The sequence below is a fragment of the Sinocyclocheilus rhinocerous genome, unplaced genomic scaffold (genome assembly GCF_001515625.1).
Source record: "Sinocyclocheilus rhinocerous isolate Xijiao unplaced genomic scaffold, SAMN03320098_v1.1 scaffold97, whole genome shotgun sequence".
In the NCBI taxonomy this organism is placed as follows: Eukaryota; Metazoa; Chordata; class Actinopteri; order Cypriniformes; family Cyprinidae; genus Sinocyclocheilus; species Sinocyclocheilus rhinocerous.
The window spans coordinates 725,207-745,195 of NW_015666183.1; the positions used below are offsets into that span (position 1 = coordinate 725,207).

At 34.9% G+C, this 19,989-nt stretch overlaps 1 protein-coding gene across 1 annotated transcript in view; it reads right to left on the minus strand.

Moving 5' to 3' along the window:
• Positions 1-8,562: 8,562 nt before the first annotated feature.
• LOC107732091 (anion exchange protein 2-like) overlaps positions 8,563-19,989 on the minus strand; it is a 41,774-nt gene continuing 30,347 nt past the window's right edge. Inside the window, exons 11-23 of the mRNA XM_016543338.1 lie at positions 19,051-19,156; positions 18,561-18,745; positions 18,225-18,441; positions 17,092-17,298; positions 14,786-14,934; positions 14,484-14,678; positions 14,159-14,404; positions 13,966-14,055; positions 13,274-13,440; positions 12,712-12,965; positions 11,112-11,281; positions 10,763-10,936; positions 8,563-9,053 (exon numbers count right to left, since the gene is read on the minus strand). Of these exons, the coding sequence (XP_016398824.1) occupies positions 8,973-9,053; positions 10,763-10,936; positions 11,112-11,281; positions 12,712-12,965; positions 13,274-13,440; positions 13,966-14,055; positions 14,159-14,404; positions 14,484-14,678; positions 14,786-14,934; positions 17,092-17,298; positions 18,225-18,441; positions 18,561-18,745; positions 19,051-19,156 (2,241 nt within the window). The 3' untranslated portion in view covers positions 8,563-8,972. The remainder of the gene's footprint in view (positions 9,054-10,762; positions 10,937-11,111; positions 11,282-12,711; positions 12,966-13,273; positions 13,441-13,965; positions 14,056-14,158; positions 14,405-14,483; positions 14,679-14,785; positions 14,935-17,091; positions 17,299-18,224; positions 18,442-18,560; positions 18,746-19,050; positions 19,157-19,989) is intronic.

Below are 19,989 nucleotides of genomic sequence, written 5' to 3' on the forward strand. Positions count from 1 at the left end.
GAAAAAAACAAACAATCGAACATTTTATTTTTAAGATGTCCAGAAAATACAATCTTTTTAATCATAACACCTCATTCTGCACGTTCTCTTTTAATGCATTACTATAGTTAACATGAACTATGAGAAATATATTTTTACACCATTTATGAACCTTTGTTAATGTTAGTTCATGAAAACACTATCGTTTATTCATGTTAATTAACAGTGCATTAACTCATGTTAACAGATTTGCAAATGTAGAACTAAGATTAATAAATGCTGTAGTAGTAGTATTTATTGTTAGTTCATGTTAACTATTGTAGTTAGCTAATGTTAACAAATGAAACCTTATTGTAAAATATTATCTTTTTAACATTAAGTGCATATGAGACGATATTAAAACATATACAAAATAAAGGTAATTTTTTTTTTGAAGCACTCAATGCAATGCTTTATAGTCATTTGTATGTTCTTTTAAATACTTGTAGCTATGGATATAATTTTTATATTTACTTATACATGGTTTATACCTTTACAGACAAGATCAGATCAGTGTAACCATTTAGAAGTATGCATTTTAAAAAGTTTCTATGTATAAACATGAAAAATAATAGGTTAGGAAAAAAAGTTAAGGTTACAGGGTCACAGTGATGCTCGCTTGTGATTATTAAAGTGTTAAAATGTTACATGTAGTTGTCACTTTTGTTCTTGTGGCTCAAATAAGCATGAAGAAAGAGTTGATTTGACACAGGAAGGAAACAGTATGACGTTTAAAATCACTGACGCTGTGCTCTTCAGAGCGAAACACCAGCAGATGTCGTCTTCAGCCGCTCATGATACGACAGCCAGCAATGTGGGGGATCCGCTGCTGTAGCCCATCTTATTACAGTGATCTATTCTCTCTTTCTTCATGGCCTTGGGTTAAAAACAATCAGACAGTATTAGTTCATTTTAATATGAGAGCTCAAATTTTGTTCAAAGCAGGTCTGTATGAGTTGAGCTGAATGTGAAGCGTATGAGAAGGACACACCTCGGTGAGAGCGGGTTTATGCACACAGCTCACATAGGGTTTGGGTTCCACCTCAATCGCTCCAGCGTAGGTCTTATAGCAGACTGCACAGTCTATCAGAGGCTTGAGGAAAAAAATAAGCAGTGGTTTAATTATATTCCATGTTTTGACATGATTTCCAACATATGGTACAATAACTTGCTCTTATGGCATTGCATACATGTTAAATGAAAGCGCACTTGTTTGAGCAATGCTCAGCCTCAAGCTGTATTCGCTATTTATACAGGTATGTGCAGAGGTGGAGCAAAGTATTTTCTGTTACTTTTGGGCGATGTAAACTTCACTTACCCGATCATTCCTGAACGCACATGTGGTTGTATCTGCGTTCTCAGTTCCTCTTTTGCACTTGGTGGCTTTCAGATTAAAGTTATGGTAGATGTAGACAACATCAAACCCTGCCTATAAAGAGATATTCATCCAATAAACAGAACAAACACCAGGGTTATTAACATTAACTAAAACTAAAAGCATAAAAAATTTTTTTTCATTATTTCAAATAAAATACAAAGAAACGGAAATAAAATATACAAATTTTATTTTAGCTAGTTGTCAAGGAAACATTTCTCTTTTTCATTTAGTTTAAGTTGTTACAAACAAAATTAAGTGAATTAGAAACAAACTGATACAAAAAAAGGCCAGTTTGATCAGATTTAGCAAGCAAAACTTATACACAATATACATACTCTATACACAATAAATATTTGAGAAATCATAAAGAAAATCTATTATATTTTTTAATATTGACAACATTATCTGTAAATTAATTACAATTATTAATATATTTTTTACAAAAATATATATGTAAAATGTATTAATATAAAAATATTTTCTAAATATTAAAAAAAAAGGAAAAAGAATACATATATTTCAAATAATAACCATTTTTAGAAAAAGGTTTTTTAGGTAGATCTGACATATCTTTTCGCATTTAACACCGCTTTTCGCAGCACTTCCATGGTTATGATTTTTTGGGAAGAAAAAAAATGATGTAGGCCTATTATGATTTCTTCCCACTATTATCTTATACTCTGCACACTACAAATGTAATATCACACAACTATTTAATTTTTTTAAGCCTAAAGAAAAGAAAAGAAACTTGGTCAGACCGAGTCCAATCTCGGAGAAAGCAGTCTGAGAGAAAAGATAAACAAGAAACAGAGAAAGGCTTACCTCAATTTGTGACTGCTGAATGGTTTTAAAGAAGAGAAAATGATGCTGGACGCCTTCGTGAGCGTTGACGTTTTGCTCGGCGAGCTCCACTCCTTTCTTGAAGGAGTCTGGGAGTTTGCTGAAGGAGCTTTGAGCCTCGGCGGAGCTCAGTGAGACTCCGGCAGCGAGCAGCAGAGCAAACGGCAGCAGAGGCATCTTCAACCAGTCTGAGCACGAGCTCCCGCTGCAGGCGCTCATAAACCGCCTCATTCCAGGAAGTCTGGACTGTTTTTGTGCCGTTGTTGGGTAAGAGTGAATAATACGGCTGTTAGTGAGGTAAAAGGACTAGTTCGATTTTATTTGCTAACTAGGTTCAGTTTCAGGTATAAAATGATTAAAATAATTAACAAATCTGCTTTATTTAAAATAGGCCTACTGCTAAACCAGCTGCACTGTGCACATAAAAAAAAGAAAAAGAAGAACACATAATTTGACCTAAATGGGCCTTAGTTCTCTTTGACAAATGCTCACCATTTTAAATAATTATAATTAATATTATCAGATTAAACATTTTCACATGTTCAAAAACGACATAAAAACGTCTTAACCTCAAAAGTGCTACTCTATGATCAGATTTAGGCCCGTTCTCACCTAACAACTATAAAGCTTTATTATTTATAATATAATATAATTATTTATAGCTTTGAGAATAGCGAAGTTCACACCACAACTATAACGATATGTTTGGAATCAACTTCAGAACTTTTTCACCCGATGAACGATACAAAATATTGACCAATCAGAATCAACCTGATTTTAAAGCGCTCGAGCATTTAAAGCGGCAGATACAAAATGGCATAGCGCATATGATAAACAGAACGCTATTGATACTGTACATTGGCGAGAACGATATTTATAACGACTGTTATAGTTGCCTTTATAGTGAACCTTTACTCCATTTACTTCGATTTAATTCTTTATTGCAGGTCTGAACACGTCTAGACAACATACAAGCCTGGCCAAATACAACGTAACGCGGTTAAAACAAAAACAAATATATGATAGACAGAATACAGCTGTTAGTGAGGTAAAAGGCTACCTTAACTTTCTAATAGTACATAAGAACAATACTATTGAACCATTTATTATTTGTAAAATATTGTATTGCACTGATAAACTAAAGCACTTTATTGTATAGTGTAATATGCATTTATTTATTTATTCATTCATATTTAAAAGGAGTTAAGGGACTTCTAGAGAACTCTGCTTTGTTGTGTGGAAAATAGCTGTTCTTTCCCAGGGCAAACATTGAACTCTTATGCAACACATCCCCTGTTGATTTAATATATAAAATGTGACCCTAACTGTGCAATGCTCTCTTTAGTTCTTGACAATCAGATAAATGTGATGCAAGAATTGATTTGGCGAAGAACAGACATGCTAAAACATGCTGTGTTTGAGATCGTGAAGCCAGTAGATTCCAGAACATCAGATTTCAAATGACGTTTCTCCTCCAACTGTTCTCTAGAATCCGGTGGATGCCACAGGAGTCGGGGTCAGATGGCCAAAACCCACACGGAAACAGCCAATCTCTCTCTCTCTCTTGATTTCCTTGTGTTCAAACAATAACACAAAGATTATGCTGACAGCAAGAGTCACTTCTACACACAGCTCAAGCTTTGTACATCTTGAAATCTTTCACCCAGAAATTAATTAAGTTGAAAATACTAGTACTCTCCCTCAGGCAATCCAAGATGTAGAGGAGTTTGTTTCTTCATCAGAACAGATTTGGAGAAATGTAGCATTACATCACTTGCTCAGCAATGGATGCTCTGCAGTGAATGGGTGCCGTCAGAATGAGAGTCCAAACAGCTGATAAAAACATCACAATAATCCACAAGTAGTCCACATGACTCCTATTTGAAGTCAAAAACACCTTAATGATGCAATTGTTTATTACAAAACACAGCTTTTCACTTCAAAAGATGTTAATTGATGGAGTGGTATGGATTACTTGTCAATTATTGTGATGTTTTTATCAACTGTTTATGCTCTCATTCTGACGGCACCCATTCACTGCAGAGGATCCATTGGTGAGCAAGTGATGTAATGCAACATTTCTCCAAATCTGTTCTCATGAAGAAACAAACTCATCTAAATATTGAATGGCCTGAGGGTGAGCACATTTTCAGCAAATTTTTTTAGTTTTGGATTAGCTATTCTTTTAAATATATTGGGCAAAATATTCTATTATATCGTAATGGCAAGTATGATAAGATCAAGTGTTTTTTCCAGGTAAGGCAATGAGAATCCATCATCAAAATTAAGAATATGAAGAGGGAATACCTTTGAAAGCAATCGTCGATGCATACAGTTTAAATAAGGTTTAGGCTTATCATTCATTTCTCCTGCAGAGATTTTGTAGCAGATCACACAGTCAACAACAGGCTGGAGGAATATGGAAAGTAAGCCAGTAAGTAAAAGGAAATGAATCCACATTTAATTTTGATCACTGTGGTGTTGCCACTTTATACTGTAGATCTTAATATTTCCATCAATATAATGTAAGTATATTGTCTGTATTAAACCTAGTAATACTTTGCATGATAGTGTATATTGCACCAGCAGCAAAAATACTTTCTAATTTCAGCTATTTACTTAGTATTTATCAGTCACAGTTGAAAAGTTTGGGGTTAGTAATATATATTTTATTCAGCAAAGATGCATTAAACCGACTGTAAAGACACTCAACAGATTTCAATTTCAAATAAATGCTGTTCTTTTAAACTTTCGATTCAAAGATTCCTGAAAAGCAAAAATGTATCATGGCTTCCACAAAAATATGAAGCAGCACAACTGTTTTCAGCATTGATAACAATAAGAAATGTTTCTCAGCAGCAAAAATACTTTCTAATTTCAGCTATTTACTTAGTATTTATCAGTTACAGTTGAAAAGTTTGGGGTTAGTAATATACAGTGGGTACGGAAAGTATTCAGACCCCCTTAAATTTTTCACTCTTTGTTATATTGCAGCCATTTGCTAAAATCATTTAATAATAATAGTAGTTCACAGTATTACCATTTTTACTGTATTTTGGATCAAATAAATGTGGTGGACATGCGAGACTTCAAAAATCTTACTGACCCCAAACTTTTGAATAGTAGTGTATTTAACTGTACTATCATTTGCAAATGCAACATGTAACATAAAATACATATTGTCCTTTAAAGCAACCATTTGATACTTGTTTGGAAAATGACTTATTTTATGTTGACATGCAACTGTAAAAACAAATGAAAACCGCTGATATTCATATTCTAACTTTCTTTGGTTGTTTGAAATACATATTTGCTTTAAATTCACATATGAATCACACTTACCCGATCATTCCTGAATCCACATGTGGTTGCATCTGCGTTCTCAGTTCCTCTTTTGCACTCGGTGGCTTTCAGATAAAAGTTATGGTAGATGTATTTGACCTCAAATCCTGCCTATAGAGACGATAGAATTTCATCTAAATGTATAGAACTTTTCCACATGTCCACACAACATTGCAACTCACTTCTGTGCTCTTTGTTGTTGGGTCCCAGGAGATTTTCACGTGTGATTTCTGACCTAAAAATGAACTTGTGGCAGCAGGAGTCTTTGGAATTTCTGACCTGCTCTTCAGGATGTGTTACCCAACAAAAATCTACATGTGATTGTGTTAGAAAAACAATTATAATTTCTTCTGCCATGAAATCTTGTTTAGTACCACAAAAATAAAATCGAACTAGACAGACAGACAGACAGACAGACAGATAGACAGACAGAAAAGAGAATAAAATTAGAACCAGAAGAATGTATTTACCTCAATTTCTGCCTGATGAATAGATTTAAAGAAGAGATAATGGTTCTTGATGCTGTGATGGTCATTGAACATGTGTAAAGACAGCTCCACTCCTCTCTTGTAGATATCTGGGAGTTTGCTGAAGGACTCTTGTGCTTGACTGAGTGAGACTCCAGCAGAGAGCAGCACGATCCACAGCAGCACAGCCATCTTTAACACGTCTGAACTGAACAACAACTGCAAATGTCTGCTCACCCAAAAACCAGGTTAAACATTCTCTAAAACTGTCTCTGTTCATGTGGAGCCCTGGCATGATGTGTACAAATCAGGAACTAAATAAGAACACTGTCGCAAGCAGAAATATAGTTATTTATTGTCTTGAAATTCAGCTGTAGTTATGAAGTTTGTTTTTGTTTTAGCTTTTTTCCCCCGTTTTATTTGATCAATTCCATAGTGCACTGCAGTACAATTTAAAATAACTATTTTAAAATATTGTAAAATATAATTTATTCCTGTGATGCAAAGCTGAATTTTCAGCATCATTACTCCAGTCTTCAGTGTCACATGATTCTTAAAAAAATTATTTTACCGGTAATATGCTGATTTGTTGCTTAAGAAGCATTTCTTATTATTATCAATGTTGAAAACAGTTGTGCTGATTAATATTTGTGTAGAAACAGCAATACATTTTGAATAGAATGTTAAACAAAGTTCAAAAGATCAGGATTTATTTGAAATAGAAATATTTTGTAACAACCTAAATGCCTTTGTGGACACTTTTTAACAATTTAATGCATCCTTCCAAAATGATTCTTATTAAAGTAAGCTTTGCTACAGAGTATCAGTGGAAAAAAATTACAATTTAAATTGAAGTTAAAAAAGACAATTAAAAACAGATGTGAATATCCAATTTAAATAGAAAAATCTACTTTATTTGCAATATTTGGAATTTGCTGTAAATACTGCATTATGTACAGAGGAACATTTAATAATCAAATATCCAATAACCAAACAAGTAAAAACAATATGCATAAAAATGCACACAGATGGTAAAAATGACCCTCCTTTGCTAAACACACCAGGTCATACTTGTAACTAATATCAGTAAAAGTTAAAATGACCACAATGTTCCAGCATTAACCTTCAGTCTTAAACCCCGCAAAGCATCCATAAATACCATCTACAAACAAGTGCTGCTGAGCATCCACACTGTAGCAACAGAACGCAAGTATATTCCTGCCTGCATTCACACACAACCTCAAAGTGCTGCTCTACGATCAGGTTTCCCAGAGTTCTCTGGTTCTAAACGTGTCTAGACGTGTCATGCAAACCTGGAACCAGTCGCTGAACACGGGCAGAGGGAATGTCTAAAATAAACAATGGTGACAAAGTACAATGTGCTGATGGTCCTGATGTACTAAACGACAACACGGACAACATTTTATAAAAATATTCTTGATCCAGTCACGTTGTACGCTCAGATAATGACATCAAATTTCCTAGTCGAATAAAAAAATAACATCTACATGATTTATTTTTGAGCTCACTCTTCATATGTCATTAGTTAGCACATACATAATCTAAAGCAATATAAAACTAACATACTATCTTCCTATAATTAAAAGATCCTAACACATCCGATTCTGGAATCATAATCTGGAATGTAAATAAGAAGTAAAGCACTTGTTTTGTAGTTTAAAGCACAATGCCTCCAGAGATAAAAAAAAAGAAAAAAAAAAGTGAAATGCTACTAAAATAACAATCATAACTGTAACCAAATAGTTAAAGTTGTTGTTTTTATTCCTATTGGTTTGTGTGCACAAAATATTCCAAGTGAAAGTGTGCTGAATTGAATCTTATTAGTGCAGATTCCCCGTCTAACTGACTGTAGGGATCCAAAAATATAAAGTGGGATATTAGTGAATGATGGGGAAAAAGTTAGTGATATTATTCAGGAATTCTGTGGCAAAATCCCTCATGAACTTGCATAAATAATACGGTTCCCATTAAACAAATAAATAATTAGTAAGTAAATCAAAATCTACATTGCGTGTTTGCTGAGAACTGGTGCTGAAATAAAAGAACAGGCTTTTAGTGTTAATTCAACGTTAAATGTGGAAAGACTTCAGAAATGTGGTAGAAAATACCAGTTTATCAGGTCAACATATTTAGTTCTAATAAATTAACTATGATGAACTACAATTTTGGGATCATCTGTAGGGACGCACTTTTTCTTTTTCTTAAAATGGGACTCCAAACTAGGTCACTAGTGCATCGATCCGAGCTAAAATCCCCCAAGACCATTTACTACCAAATTCATCCTCATCCTTCATGAGTCATTTGCATGTAACAGTCAATATAAAATATACAGCAACTGCACATCTAGAGTTATTATGAGAGTTTAGGGTTTCATGTGACTTTCATGCATTATAAAAGAGAAAACACCTGTTTAGACAGAATTTTGAAAGAGAAAAAAAAAGTCATGATCGGATGGCAACAAAAGAAAAAATACTGTCGATTGTGTGAATTAATGTATGCTGGGTCATAAATCAGAAAATAAGGCAGTAAAACTATTAAAAGCACAGACGTACATACAATTTCGGATGAAATGGACCTTGGCAATCTTTCTTGATCATGAATATTCACTAAAAACTTCATATAATATTGCATGGGCCCTGAATGGTGCTAGGAACGTACCATAAGGTACATTCGTTTTCCTCATAGGCGACAAATACGCTTGTTTAAGGCTAAACGGTGTGATAGCAGCTCTCTAATACAAATGAAATGAGTCTCTGGAAATGCCGGGTGGACATAATGCACTATTCTCACCTCTACAGCATGTCGAGACTCGCTGTGCGATTTGGTTTAGCAAAAGCAACTGTCCTATTGGCCAATAGCGTGACTGACAGGAAGACAGACGAGAGACGGACAGCTGCGGTCGTGGCTCAGACTGGCATGTGCATCTCTGTGTATTCGTCGTGTCCCTCTTTCTCGTCAAAAGTGGGCTCTGCATTATCAGCGTCCAACTGAGACACAGAAGAGAGATGGAAAAGCCACACAAACAGCATCAGTCAACGTGATTTTGAAAATGACCTACTTTACTTTCTTAAAGGGTTAGTTCACCCAAAAATGAAAATTCTGTCATTAATTTCTCACCCTCGTGTTGTTCAAAACCCGTAAGACCTTCGATCATCTTCGGAACACAATTTAAGATATTTTTGATGAAATATGAGGGCTCTCTGACCCTCCCATAGACAGCAAGGTAACTACCACGTTCAAGGTCCAGAGAAGTACCAAGATGATCGACAAAGTAGTCCGTGTGACATCAGTGGTTCAACTGTAAAGTTACGAAGCTACGAGAACGCAGTAGAGACGAAAATGTGGAATAAAGTCGTTATTTTTGTCGTCTTTGCGCAAAAAAGTATTCTCATAGCTTCGTAACTTTACAGTTGAACCACTGATGTCACAAGGACTACTTTGTCGATCATCTTGGTACTTCTCTGGACCTTGAACGTGGTAGTTACCTTGCTGTCTATGGGAGGGTCAGAGAGCCCTCAGATTTCATCAAAAATATCTTAAATTGTGTTCCGAAGATGAACGAAGGTCTTACGGGTTTCGAACAACACGAGGGTGAGTAATTAATGACAGAATTTTCATTTTTGGGTGAACTAACCCTTTAATGTATCTTTTTGTGTATGATACCAGCAGTGCACTATGGAAGACCATTTCCGCCACTGAATAAAAAATAAAAACGGAGTAATTGCGAATTCCGAAGTCAGAATTCCGACTTTATAACTATTTATAACTATTTATAATTGCGAATTCATATAACGCAATTCTGAAAAAAAAAAATCTGAATATTACATTTATATAACGTATAATTATATAATTCTGACTTTTTTTCCCCCTCAGAATTGCGTTATATAAATGTAATATTCAGATTTTTTTTTTTTCAGAATTGCGTTATATGAATTCGCAATTATAAATAGTTATAAAGTCCAATTCTGAGGAAAGAAAGACTTTCTTAGAATTGCAAGTTTATATATATCGCAATTCTGACTTTATCACATGCAATTACGAGTTTATATCTCACAATTTTGACTATTTCTTAGAATTGCCAGTTTACATATCGCAGTTGAGTTTTTTCTCAGAATTGCGTGATATAAACTCACAATTGTGAGAAAAAGTCAGAATTTTGAGATGAAAATTCGCAATTACCTTTTTAAAAAAAAATGTATTCAGTGGTGGAAGTAGGTGAAGACTTGCTCCGTCTCTTTTGAGGTGGTGTCACCTCATTTTAAAATAAAATTAAGATGAAAATGAATGAAAATAAAATAAATAAAAATAAAATAACATTTTGAAAATGAAATGGGCTATGAAATATTACTTTAAAATAGCGGTTTTCTATTTGAATATATTTTAAAATGTAATTTATTCCTGTGATTCTGTGATTACTCCAGTCTTCAGTGTCACATTATCCTTCAGAAATATGCTGATTTGCTACTCAAGAAACATTTCTTATTATCATCAGTGTTACAGGTACAATTTTTTGTGGAAACAGTGATACATTTTTCAGATTCTTCAAAAGAACAGCAGTTATTTGAACTATAAATGTAACATTTTGTAACATTATAAATGTCTTTACAATAAAAGTATTAATTTTTCAAAAAAAAAAAAAAGATGAAAAAAAAAAAAGTCTATGCATGTGTCTTTTTGTGCATGCAAAGATCCTTACACACTGCATCTCACGAGTGCTGAAGATGCGTGGCAGAAGAAACATCTTGACAGGGACGGTCATGATGAGAACAAACGGGAAAGCCAGCGATGCCACAGTAGACATGACCGCCCAGAGGACAGCAAGACAGACCACCTGTATGGCAGTGTACAGATGCATCCGCAGGGTCCGCACCTGAGGATCCAGTCACAGAAATTCAGTCAAGACACACAGTACAAACCAGTTCTACCTTCCATATTGTTGATTTCTGTGAAGTATCTGATACCATTACTGCAGCATGTTACTGCCACAGTACCTTTGAACCAAAATCCTCTTTATTAATGAACAGAAATCAGACTGGGGTCCTGACCTTGCGCACGTAGGTGTGATCGGGGTGGTATTTAGGGGGCATCAGCAGCAGCAGGATCCGTTCTGTGAGCTGGATTCCATTCAGTGACATCACACCCATGTACAGGAAGATGCCAAACAGCACAGCGATGGGGATTTGACGGAGCAGATCACCAATTACTATTGAGAGACCTACAGCCAACAAAATTTGCAATTTTATAGACTTTATCTTCATTTAATACATATTGCAATTCATACAATAGTCATTTTACACTGATTTAATGTGCATGTAATAAAATACTATGAATCTTAAAGCAATAAGCCACAAGATTTTATGTAGGGATTTTACTAAGAGTAAAGGGTGTTTTTATCCACTTAAACTGTTAAAAATGACTGTAATGGTTGGCCTTTGACTGCTTGGCTTTCCAAAACACTAAATGTCCAATAAATAATGAAACTGCCATGCATCTTGTTTGCTGGATGAAATCCAATACTTTTTTTTTTTAATTCGTATTTTTGGGTTGCTCATTCCAAAAATAGTATCTGATTCCAAATTAGTATCTTGGACGCTTTTTCCGACAATTATCCTTCAATATTGTAATAATAATGAAATTATTTTTTTTGTTTGTTTTGTTTTATTATCAGCAGTTTGTATTGATCAGGATGCATTTAAGTGCATAAACAGTAATTGTTTGAAACCCACCTACAAGAATTGCCACCAGTAACCCCGTCACCCTCTGCTCCTTGACCTCCTGGATTCGAGGTTTGTCTCCTGGAGCGACGGCTTTGCTCATTACGGTGAGGGCGTTAGCATGGGTTACAGAGCGAACAGTGGCCGCGGCCATCCACGGCAAACCGAACAGTGCGCTAGTGCCACCGAGAGTCACGATGAGCAACAGATCCAGATGGAAACCAGAACCCTTGACCAGCATTCGCTCTTTCTTACTGACTATCAACCTAGAAGGAGAGAGAGCATCTCTAATACTGCCATGATTTTATGTGTTCCATAAATCGCTGGATTCCAGTGACATCACACCCATGTACAGGAAGATGCCAAACAGCACAGCGATGGGGATTTGACGGAGCAGATCACCGATTACTATTGAGAGACCTACAGCCAACAAAATTTGCAATTTTATAGACTTTATCTTCATTTAATACATATTACAATTCATACAATAGTCATTTTACACTGATTTAATGTGCATGTAATAAAATACTATGAATCTTAAAGCAATAAGCCACAAGATTTTATGTAGGGATTTTACTAAGAGTAAAGGGTGTTTTTATCCACTTAAACTGTTAAAAATGACTGTAATGGTTGGCCTTTGACTGCTTGGCTTTCCAAAACACTAAATGTCCAATAAATAATGAAACTGCCATGCATCTTGTTTGCTGGATGAAATCCAATACTTTTTTTTTTTAATTCGTATTTTTGGGTTGCTCATTCCAAAAATAGTATCTGATTCCAAATTAGTATCTTGGACGCTTTTTCCGACAATTATCCTTCAATATTGTAATAATAATGAAATTATTTTTTTTGTTTGTTTTGTTTTATTATCAGCAGTTTGTATTGATCAGGATGCATTTAAGTGCATAAACAGTAATTGTTTGAAACCCACCTACAAGAATTGCCACCAGTAACCCGGTCACCCTCTGCTCCTTGACCTCCTGGATTCGAGGTTTGTCTCCTGGAGCGACGGCTTTGCTCATTACGGTGAGGGCGTTAGCATGGGTTACAGAGCGAACAGTGGCCGCGGCCATCCACGGCAAACCGAACAGTGCGCTAGTGCCACCGAGAGTCACGATGAGCAACAGATCCAGATGGAAACCAGAACCCTTGACCAGCATTCGCTCTTTCTTACTGACTATCAACCTAGAAGGAGAGAGAGCATCTCTAATACTGCCATGATTTTATGTGTTCCATAAATCAGGGAGAAAAATTTTGTATATGTATATGAGTTACATTACAGTTATATAATTACTAGCTTTTTTTTTTTAATTAAAACCCTGTAAAGATTTAAACCTTTTTTCCACAAAATATCACATATCATGAAAAACAAAGATTTCTTCACTGGCTCTAAAATACAGCTAAAAACACATTTTTGATCTTAGGGCAAATGTCCTTATGTTCGAGCTCTGTAATCGTCATTATGATGAGACGAAACATGGCAACGGACTCACGTTGTGATTTGTGTCTCCATAAAGATGAGGATGAAGACAAGCAGAGCCGGAAGGATGCTGGCAAACATCATCCAGATGGGGAACTGACCATCAGAGCCCAGAGGATTGACTATCCAACCTCGCTTATCAGGACTAGTCACTGAAAATCCTCGAGGTACACTCAGTTTCTGTAGGGTGCGGCAATAAAATTTTTTTTAAAAACACAATACATATGTGAATAAAATGAGAAAAAAATTCAAGTCATGAAATGCTAGAAAAAGAAGAAAGAAAAAGAATAAAAAATTAAGTAAATCAAAAATGTAAACAAAATTAATAAATTATAAATGTGAAGCATTAAAAATAAATATGGACAATAACAAAAAATTACAATAATGCAAAATAATAAAAGAAAATTAATTAAAAATAAAGTCAATCAAAAATAAAATAAAAACAAAGAAAATATGATGAGTGTAACGTTAAAAATAATAAATAAAATAATGACAATAAGAAATAAAAGAAAATAATAATAATGAATCTCTTCAACAAACTGGCCAATTTTAGATATCCATAGCTCAAATAGTGCAGGTTAATGCATTAAATTTTAATATTTAGGGTACCTAACATGAAATATAAATGATATTAATACTATCATTTGCTTTACTTGACTTTAACTTCATCAAATCATCTGCAAATTGAAAACTATCCATTCTCACCTGTGAGTATGTGTCTCGAATGCTGTAGTCTACCAGAACCACGAGGAGAATGGCAATAGGAACTCCGAAATCTCCAATAACTCTTCTTAGCTGTAAAAAAAAAGAAGACCACAATTGGCCAATTACAACTACATTTTCTTTTGTAATGTCCTAATCACTCAACATTGGGTGACTTGATCAGACAGCGTCTTACCCTGCCAGGAAAGAAGGCACTGTTTTTGAACTTGCGCAGGTAGAAGGCGATGAAGAAGGTCCCAGACATGAGCACCAAGGAAAGCAGAGCAGTATTAGGTTCACCAACCACCTTCACCGTCTCCGGTGTACTGCTGTTTGATGCTAATGGACTTGAAGTGACTTCTTCCATGCTCGAGTTGTGTGTCGAGTTGTTTGCATCAACAACCGTAGCAGAGCAGCGTCTCAGAGGATGTTCCTGGAATATCTGTGGGAAACACCAGCAGTCAAGAGGACTTCACAATCATATATGATGACAAACACAATCAAAAGATGATCCAAACTACCTTGACCAGCTTTGAGAAGGTCTCATAGATGAAAATGAGAGAGATGAGGACGGAGAAGATCTCCTGGGTGAAACGCGAGACAAATCGGACCATGAAGCTGCCCTCAAAGGCCACCATCACCACCACGATGATGATGAGCCAAAAACCGATCCAAACCCGACCTGTCAGGTACTCCATATTATTGCCCTTACAGAACTGGAGAAGATAAGGACAGAGGAGATATTTTATATAATTATTCATTTTATATATATATATATATATTGGTAGGGAATCTAGTTTAAGGAAGAGTATTGTAAACTCACAGAGAAGAAGGCTTCTTCAAACACCAGGATTGGTCCAGAGAAGCCCACCACCAGAAGCGGCTGAGCCCCAAGCAGACAGAACAACACACCCTGAATACATGTGGCCACAATCAACTCCGACACGCCAATGAGCCCTTCAGTCTTCTCACCTGTACACACAAAACTGAATTACTGAACAGCGAGGTGGGACACATACGCTATCTGGAATTCAAGCAAAAGTAATCTAAAATACTTATCAGGATCAGAGTCACTGATTGTGTGTATCATGATAACCTTTTGTTATATAACTGGCTGCAGACGTTTAAAGTAATTAAGTCAGTTCTGGAAGCAATTTACTAATTAAATTGAGAAGATCTGAAGAGATGTACACTACCTAGCCAAAAAAAAAAGTTTCATTAGAGCATCTTTAGCTTTGATTACAGCGTGCATTTATCTTGACACTGTTTTGACAACTTTATGCAACATCACAACATTTATTGCCATCAAGCGTTGAATTATTTTCTGACAGAGATCTTGTATTGAGAATGGGAGAGACTGTATAAGTTAGGGTTAAAATAATTGTTGCCAAACATATAACATGTCAGAAACATTAATCACTGCAATAATGATCCAATCCTAGATTCTTCAGTATTTGCTTATTTAAAAAGCAAATAAAAAAATTTTTTACAGCATTTTTTTTTGTGGCCAGGCCAGGCAGCAGTGTTAATTTCGTTGACGAATAATTTTCGTCAACAAATTTTTTTTCACAGACGACGAGACTATAACGAACTAAAACTCTCTTTGAATGACAAAAACTATGACATAAATCTATTGACATATTCGTCAACGAATAAAAACGAGACGAAAATGTTAGGGAGGGACGATTTGGGAAGAGATTCATTCAAACGAACCTGCTGCGTGGTTCGGAGGTTAGATGCGTATGAACCGACGGGGAAGAGCAGACATATAAATCGTACGACGCAAGAGAGAACTCAGTTCGGTCCGGTTTTCTGAGCGCAGACACTGAAGCATACGCACACAGGAAGCGCGTCTCACAGCGCGCCAGTACTCTTTCGCGTCGCATGAACGGAGAATTACACACAAAATGAGTCATGTTTTGTCACCGCAGTTAAATCGGTGTCTATCATGATAAAACCTTAATATGAAACCTATATAATGAGTTTGTAAATTTTAGAGAAATGCTTGATAAATGCACTGTAACTAAACCCATTAGATTTTAGCCGACTATATTTACTGTGGATTTAGTCGACTAAAATCTTATGATATTTAGTCGACTAAAACTAGACAAAAACTAAAAACAATTCAGATGACTAAAATATGACTAAAACTAAATGGCATTTTAGTCAAAAGACTATGACTAAAACTAAATCAAAATTTGCTGTAAAAATTAACACTGCCCTGAACGCATATAAGCTCACAAACCAGAATACCAGAGACAACATTACTTCAATAGGCTAGTCTGCTTGAAAGAATGAAGAATATGGTAAACAAGTTATAAGCTATAAAGAATGCATAATTAGCCTATATAACCATTGGTATTTCATTAAAAAGAAGACCATGTTCTTGTTCTTTATGAGAAGTGGTTTTATTTAATTTGAACAAAGTCATGTTTTGTCACCGCAGTTAAATCGGTGTCTATCATGATAAAACCTTAATATCAAACCTATATAATGAGTTTGTAAATTTTAGAGAAATGCTTGATAAATGCACTGTAACTAAACCCATTAGATTTTAGCCGACTATATTTACTGTGGATTTAGTCGACTAAAATCTTATGATATTTAGTCGACTAAAACTAGACTAAAACTAAAAACAATTCAGATGACTAAAATATGACTAAAACTAAATTGCATTTTAGTCAAAAGACTATGACTAAAACTAAATAAAAATTTGCTGTCAAAATTAACACTGCCAGGCAGTGTATTTTATATGGGGCAATAACTGAAAAATTCATAAGGAAATTTCACATTTAACGTAAAAAAAAAAAAATTGTTGGTGAATTTCATTTTACCGCAAAAGTACTAAAAATATATAATATACAATGATAATGGTCTTTTTTCAAATTAGCATAAAAATACAAATAACACCATGACATACACTTATTATGTCTGCATACATGTATATATTGTTTTCTTTTGATGTTGGAATGCAAATTACTAACCAAGTATATTTTCCTTTACAATAATTTCAATTTTAAAACACTGTAATTGATCACATGCATTTAAAATGATTATTTTATTGCATTTAAAATCTTATCAATATGTTACTGTCAGTAAGAGTACAGACGAAGCGGTAGTGTAACTCACCTAGAAGGCCTCCGAATGTGATGGTGGGAGAAAGAGCAGCGAAATAAATAAAGATGACAGCAGCCATGCACTGGGGGTTCAGTGCATCCTTGAAGTCACTGATGTACTTTGGGTAACGGCGCTGGGCATCACGGATCAGCCCACCAAACAGACGGCCTGTGCGTCGTAAAGGGTCGTCTTCTAGTTTTAAGGGTGTGAGCAAGGCCTCTGATTTACACATAGAGAGAGAATATGGGGTATTATGAATATAACAGGTTGCTGGGGAAATAAACATGGAAGTTGAAAAAAAATAAAAAAAAATAAATGTGCGTGCACAAAAAAATTATATTAAAAAAAGCTAGCGAAAATTACAAGGAAAAGCAAAATAAAAAACCCCACACAAAACAAAATGTCTACATAAAATGACAAGAACTACACAAAAGACAAACAGAAAGACAAAATAAAAGGCAAAAAATAAACACTAATAACAAAAAAGAAAACAACACAAGACATAAAACAAGAAAAGCAAAAGAAAAACAAAAATGCTCAAAACACAAGACGGAATCTTCTAGTTTTAAGGGTGTGAGCAAGGCCTCTGATTTACACATAGAGAGAGAAAGTGGGGTATTATGAATATAACAGGTTGCTGGGGAAATAAACATGGAAGTTGAAAAAAAATTAAAAAAAATAAATGTGCGTGCACAAAAAAATTATATTAAAAAAAGCTAGCGAAAATTACAAGGAAAAGCAAAATAAAAAATAAAAAACCCCACACAAAACAAAATGTCTACATAAAATGACAAGAACTACACAAAAGACAAACAGAAAGACAAAATAAAAGGCAAAAAATAAACACTAATAACAAAAAAGAAAACAACACAAGACATAAAACAAGAAAAGCAAAAGAAAAACAAAAATGCTCAAAACACAAGACGGAAAACAACAACAACAACTGAAAACCACAAACAACAAAAAGACAAAAAAAACATACAAACACTAATAACAAAAAAACAAAAAAGCAATAAAGAAAACAAACAAAAAAACACCACACACAAACACAAATAAACACAAAATAACAAAAAAAAAACAAAGCAATAAAACAAAACCAAAATAAAAGCTGAACTGGATCTAAAGCTACACAGGTTAATGCATACCTTTCTCTTCAAGGCTCTTGGGTTCTTTGGACAATAAGGCCACCTCCTGCTCCTCTCTCTTGTGGAGCATCTCTCTTTGGAAGTGAGCGACGGACCGCAGAAGATCTTCACCGCCTAGTTCTGATGGAGGGAGAACAATACTGCAGTCCAGGAAGCCATTGATGGCATTGAGCAGGTCCTGCCGATCATCTGCCAGGTACGCAGCTTCATGAAATTGCTGGAGAGAGATGCGATCGAGTTAACACTGGATATAGGCATTATATTCTGAATTTTTTGCATGAAACAATGCATCCCCTTTGAACTTGTGCAGTGGTGACCACCAACCGTCTTTCTCACCTTGTCGGACATGAGCGTGGAAATGGAGCGTCCGATCTGGTGGTAGTCCATGCTGGTGCTGGGAGGACCAAGCAGCACAAAGAGAAACCGAACAGGAACCGGTACCTCCAACACGGAGTCCAGTTCGACAGCTTCCTGAAGTCGAACAAATGCCATGGTGGGCTGCTCCAGGAAGTCAACACTGCCTGAAAAGACAGCAATACATTTAATTTCCTGTTGTTCTGTGAAATCATTTGTTAGCTCTGTAATAGTCATTTTAGTTCTTGATGCATCTGGTTGATTTGGAATCAAATCAGTAGTAATGTACAACCAATTCTTAACCGTTTAAACAGGATAAACTGAAATTCATATTTTTCCAGTTTATTTTTCCAAATTCCAGATTATTTAGGAGTCTTAAAGGAGTCTTATTTGAGACCTTTAGGACGGTTCCAGATTGATACAAATCCAACAGGATTCCTATAGGATTCAGAATCAGACTATAATTGCTTACCAACGAGTACCACAGTGGCTTCAGCATTTTCTGGAATTTTCTCCAGAAGCTTAAGTTCATGTTTGGATTTGGATCTGTGCATTCCTATGGGTGGAGCAGAATCTTTCTGCAAATAACGAAAAAGAACAACAATCAGGAAAAAAAACTGAAGATTTGAAGAGATACATTTTTTTGTTGTTGAAAATTTCACATTTAATATGTCACAAAAACACATTCAACACACAAGTAGCAAAAAATATTGTTGGTAAATTTCACAAACATATTTCACTCCAAAATACAAAAAAAAAAAGATTTAAAATAATAATAATAATATAATAAACAAAAAATGAACAAAAACAACAACAACAACACACACAATATATTATATTAATTGTATTATATTATAATATAATATAATTAAAATCAGCAAAACACCATGACGTATACGTATTACTGTACTTTACAAATGGAAAAATGCATTGTTTTCTTTTGATGTTGATTATTATTATTATTATTTTTTTTTACAAATAATTTAATCAAAAAAATAAACAAAAAAATTGTTAGGTGATGCACTACCAGTCACCAGTTTGAAATAATTAATGTCTCTTCTGCTCACCAAGGCTGCATTTATTTGAACAATATATAGTAATATCAGTATGTATCGCAATATATTTTTTTTCAATAACGGTGATATGGTTTTTAAACACATTTCCGATATTTCGATATAGCCTACATTACCAGTGTTTCCCATACATTGATTTATTTGTGGCGTTTGTCTTCATTGAATAAACATGAGCACTGCACGTTTTAAAATCATAACTTGTCGCGGGTGTTTTATATGAATGTATCTCTAAAGGGAAAGGACTGTCTTCAGAAAAGTTTCGATGGGATTTTTATTTTATGTAATAAAGAAGAGTTCATGAGCGGAGCTGCTTTGATTACAGCCGTTACCGGAGAAAC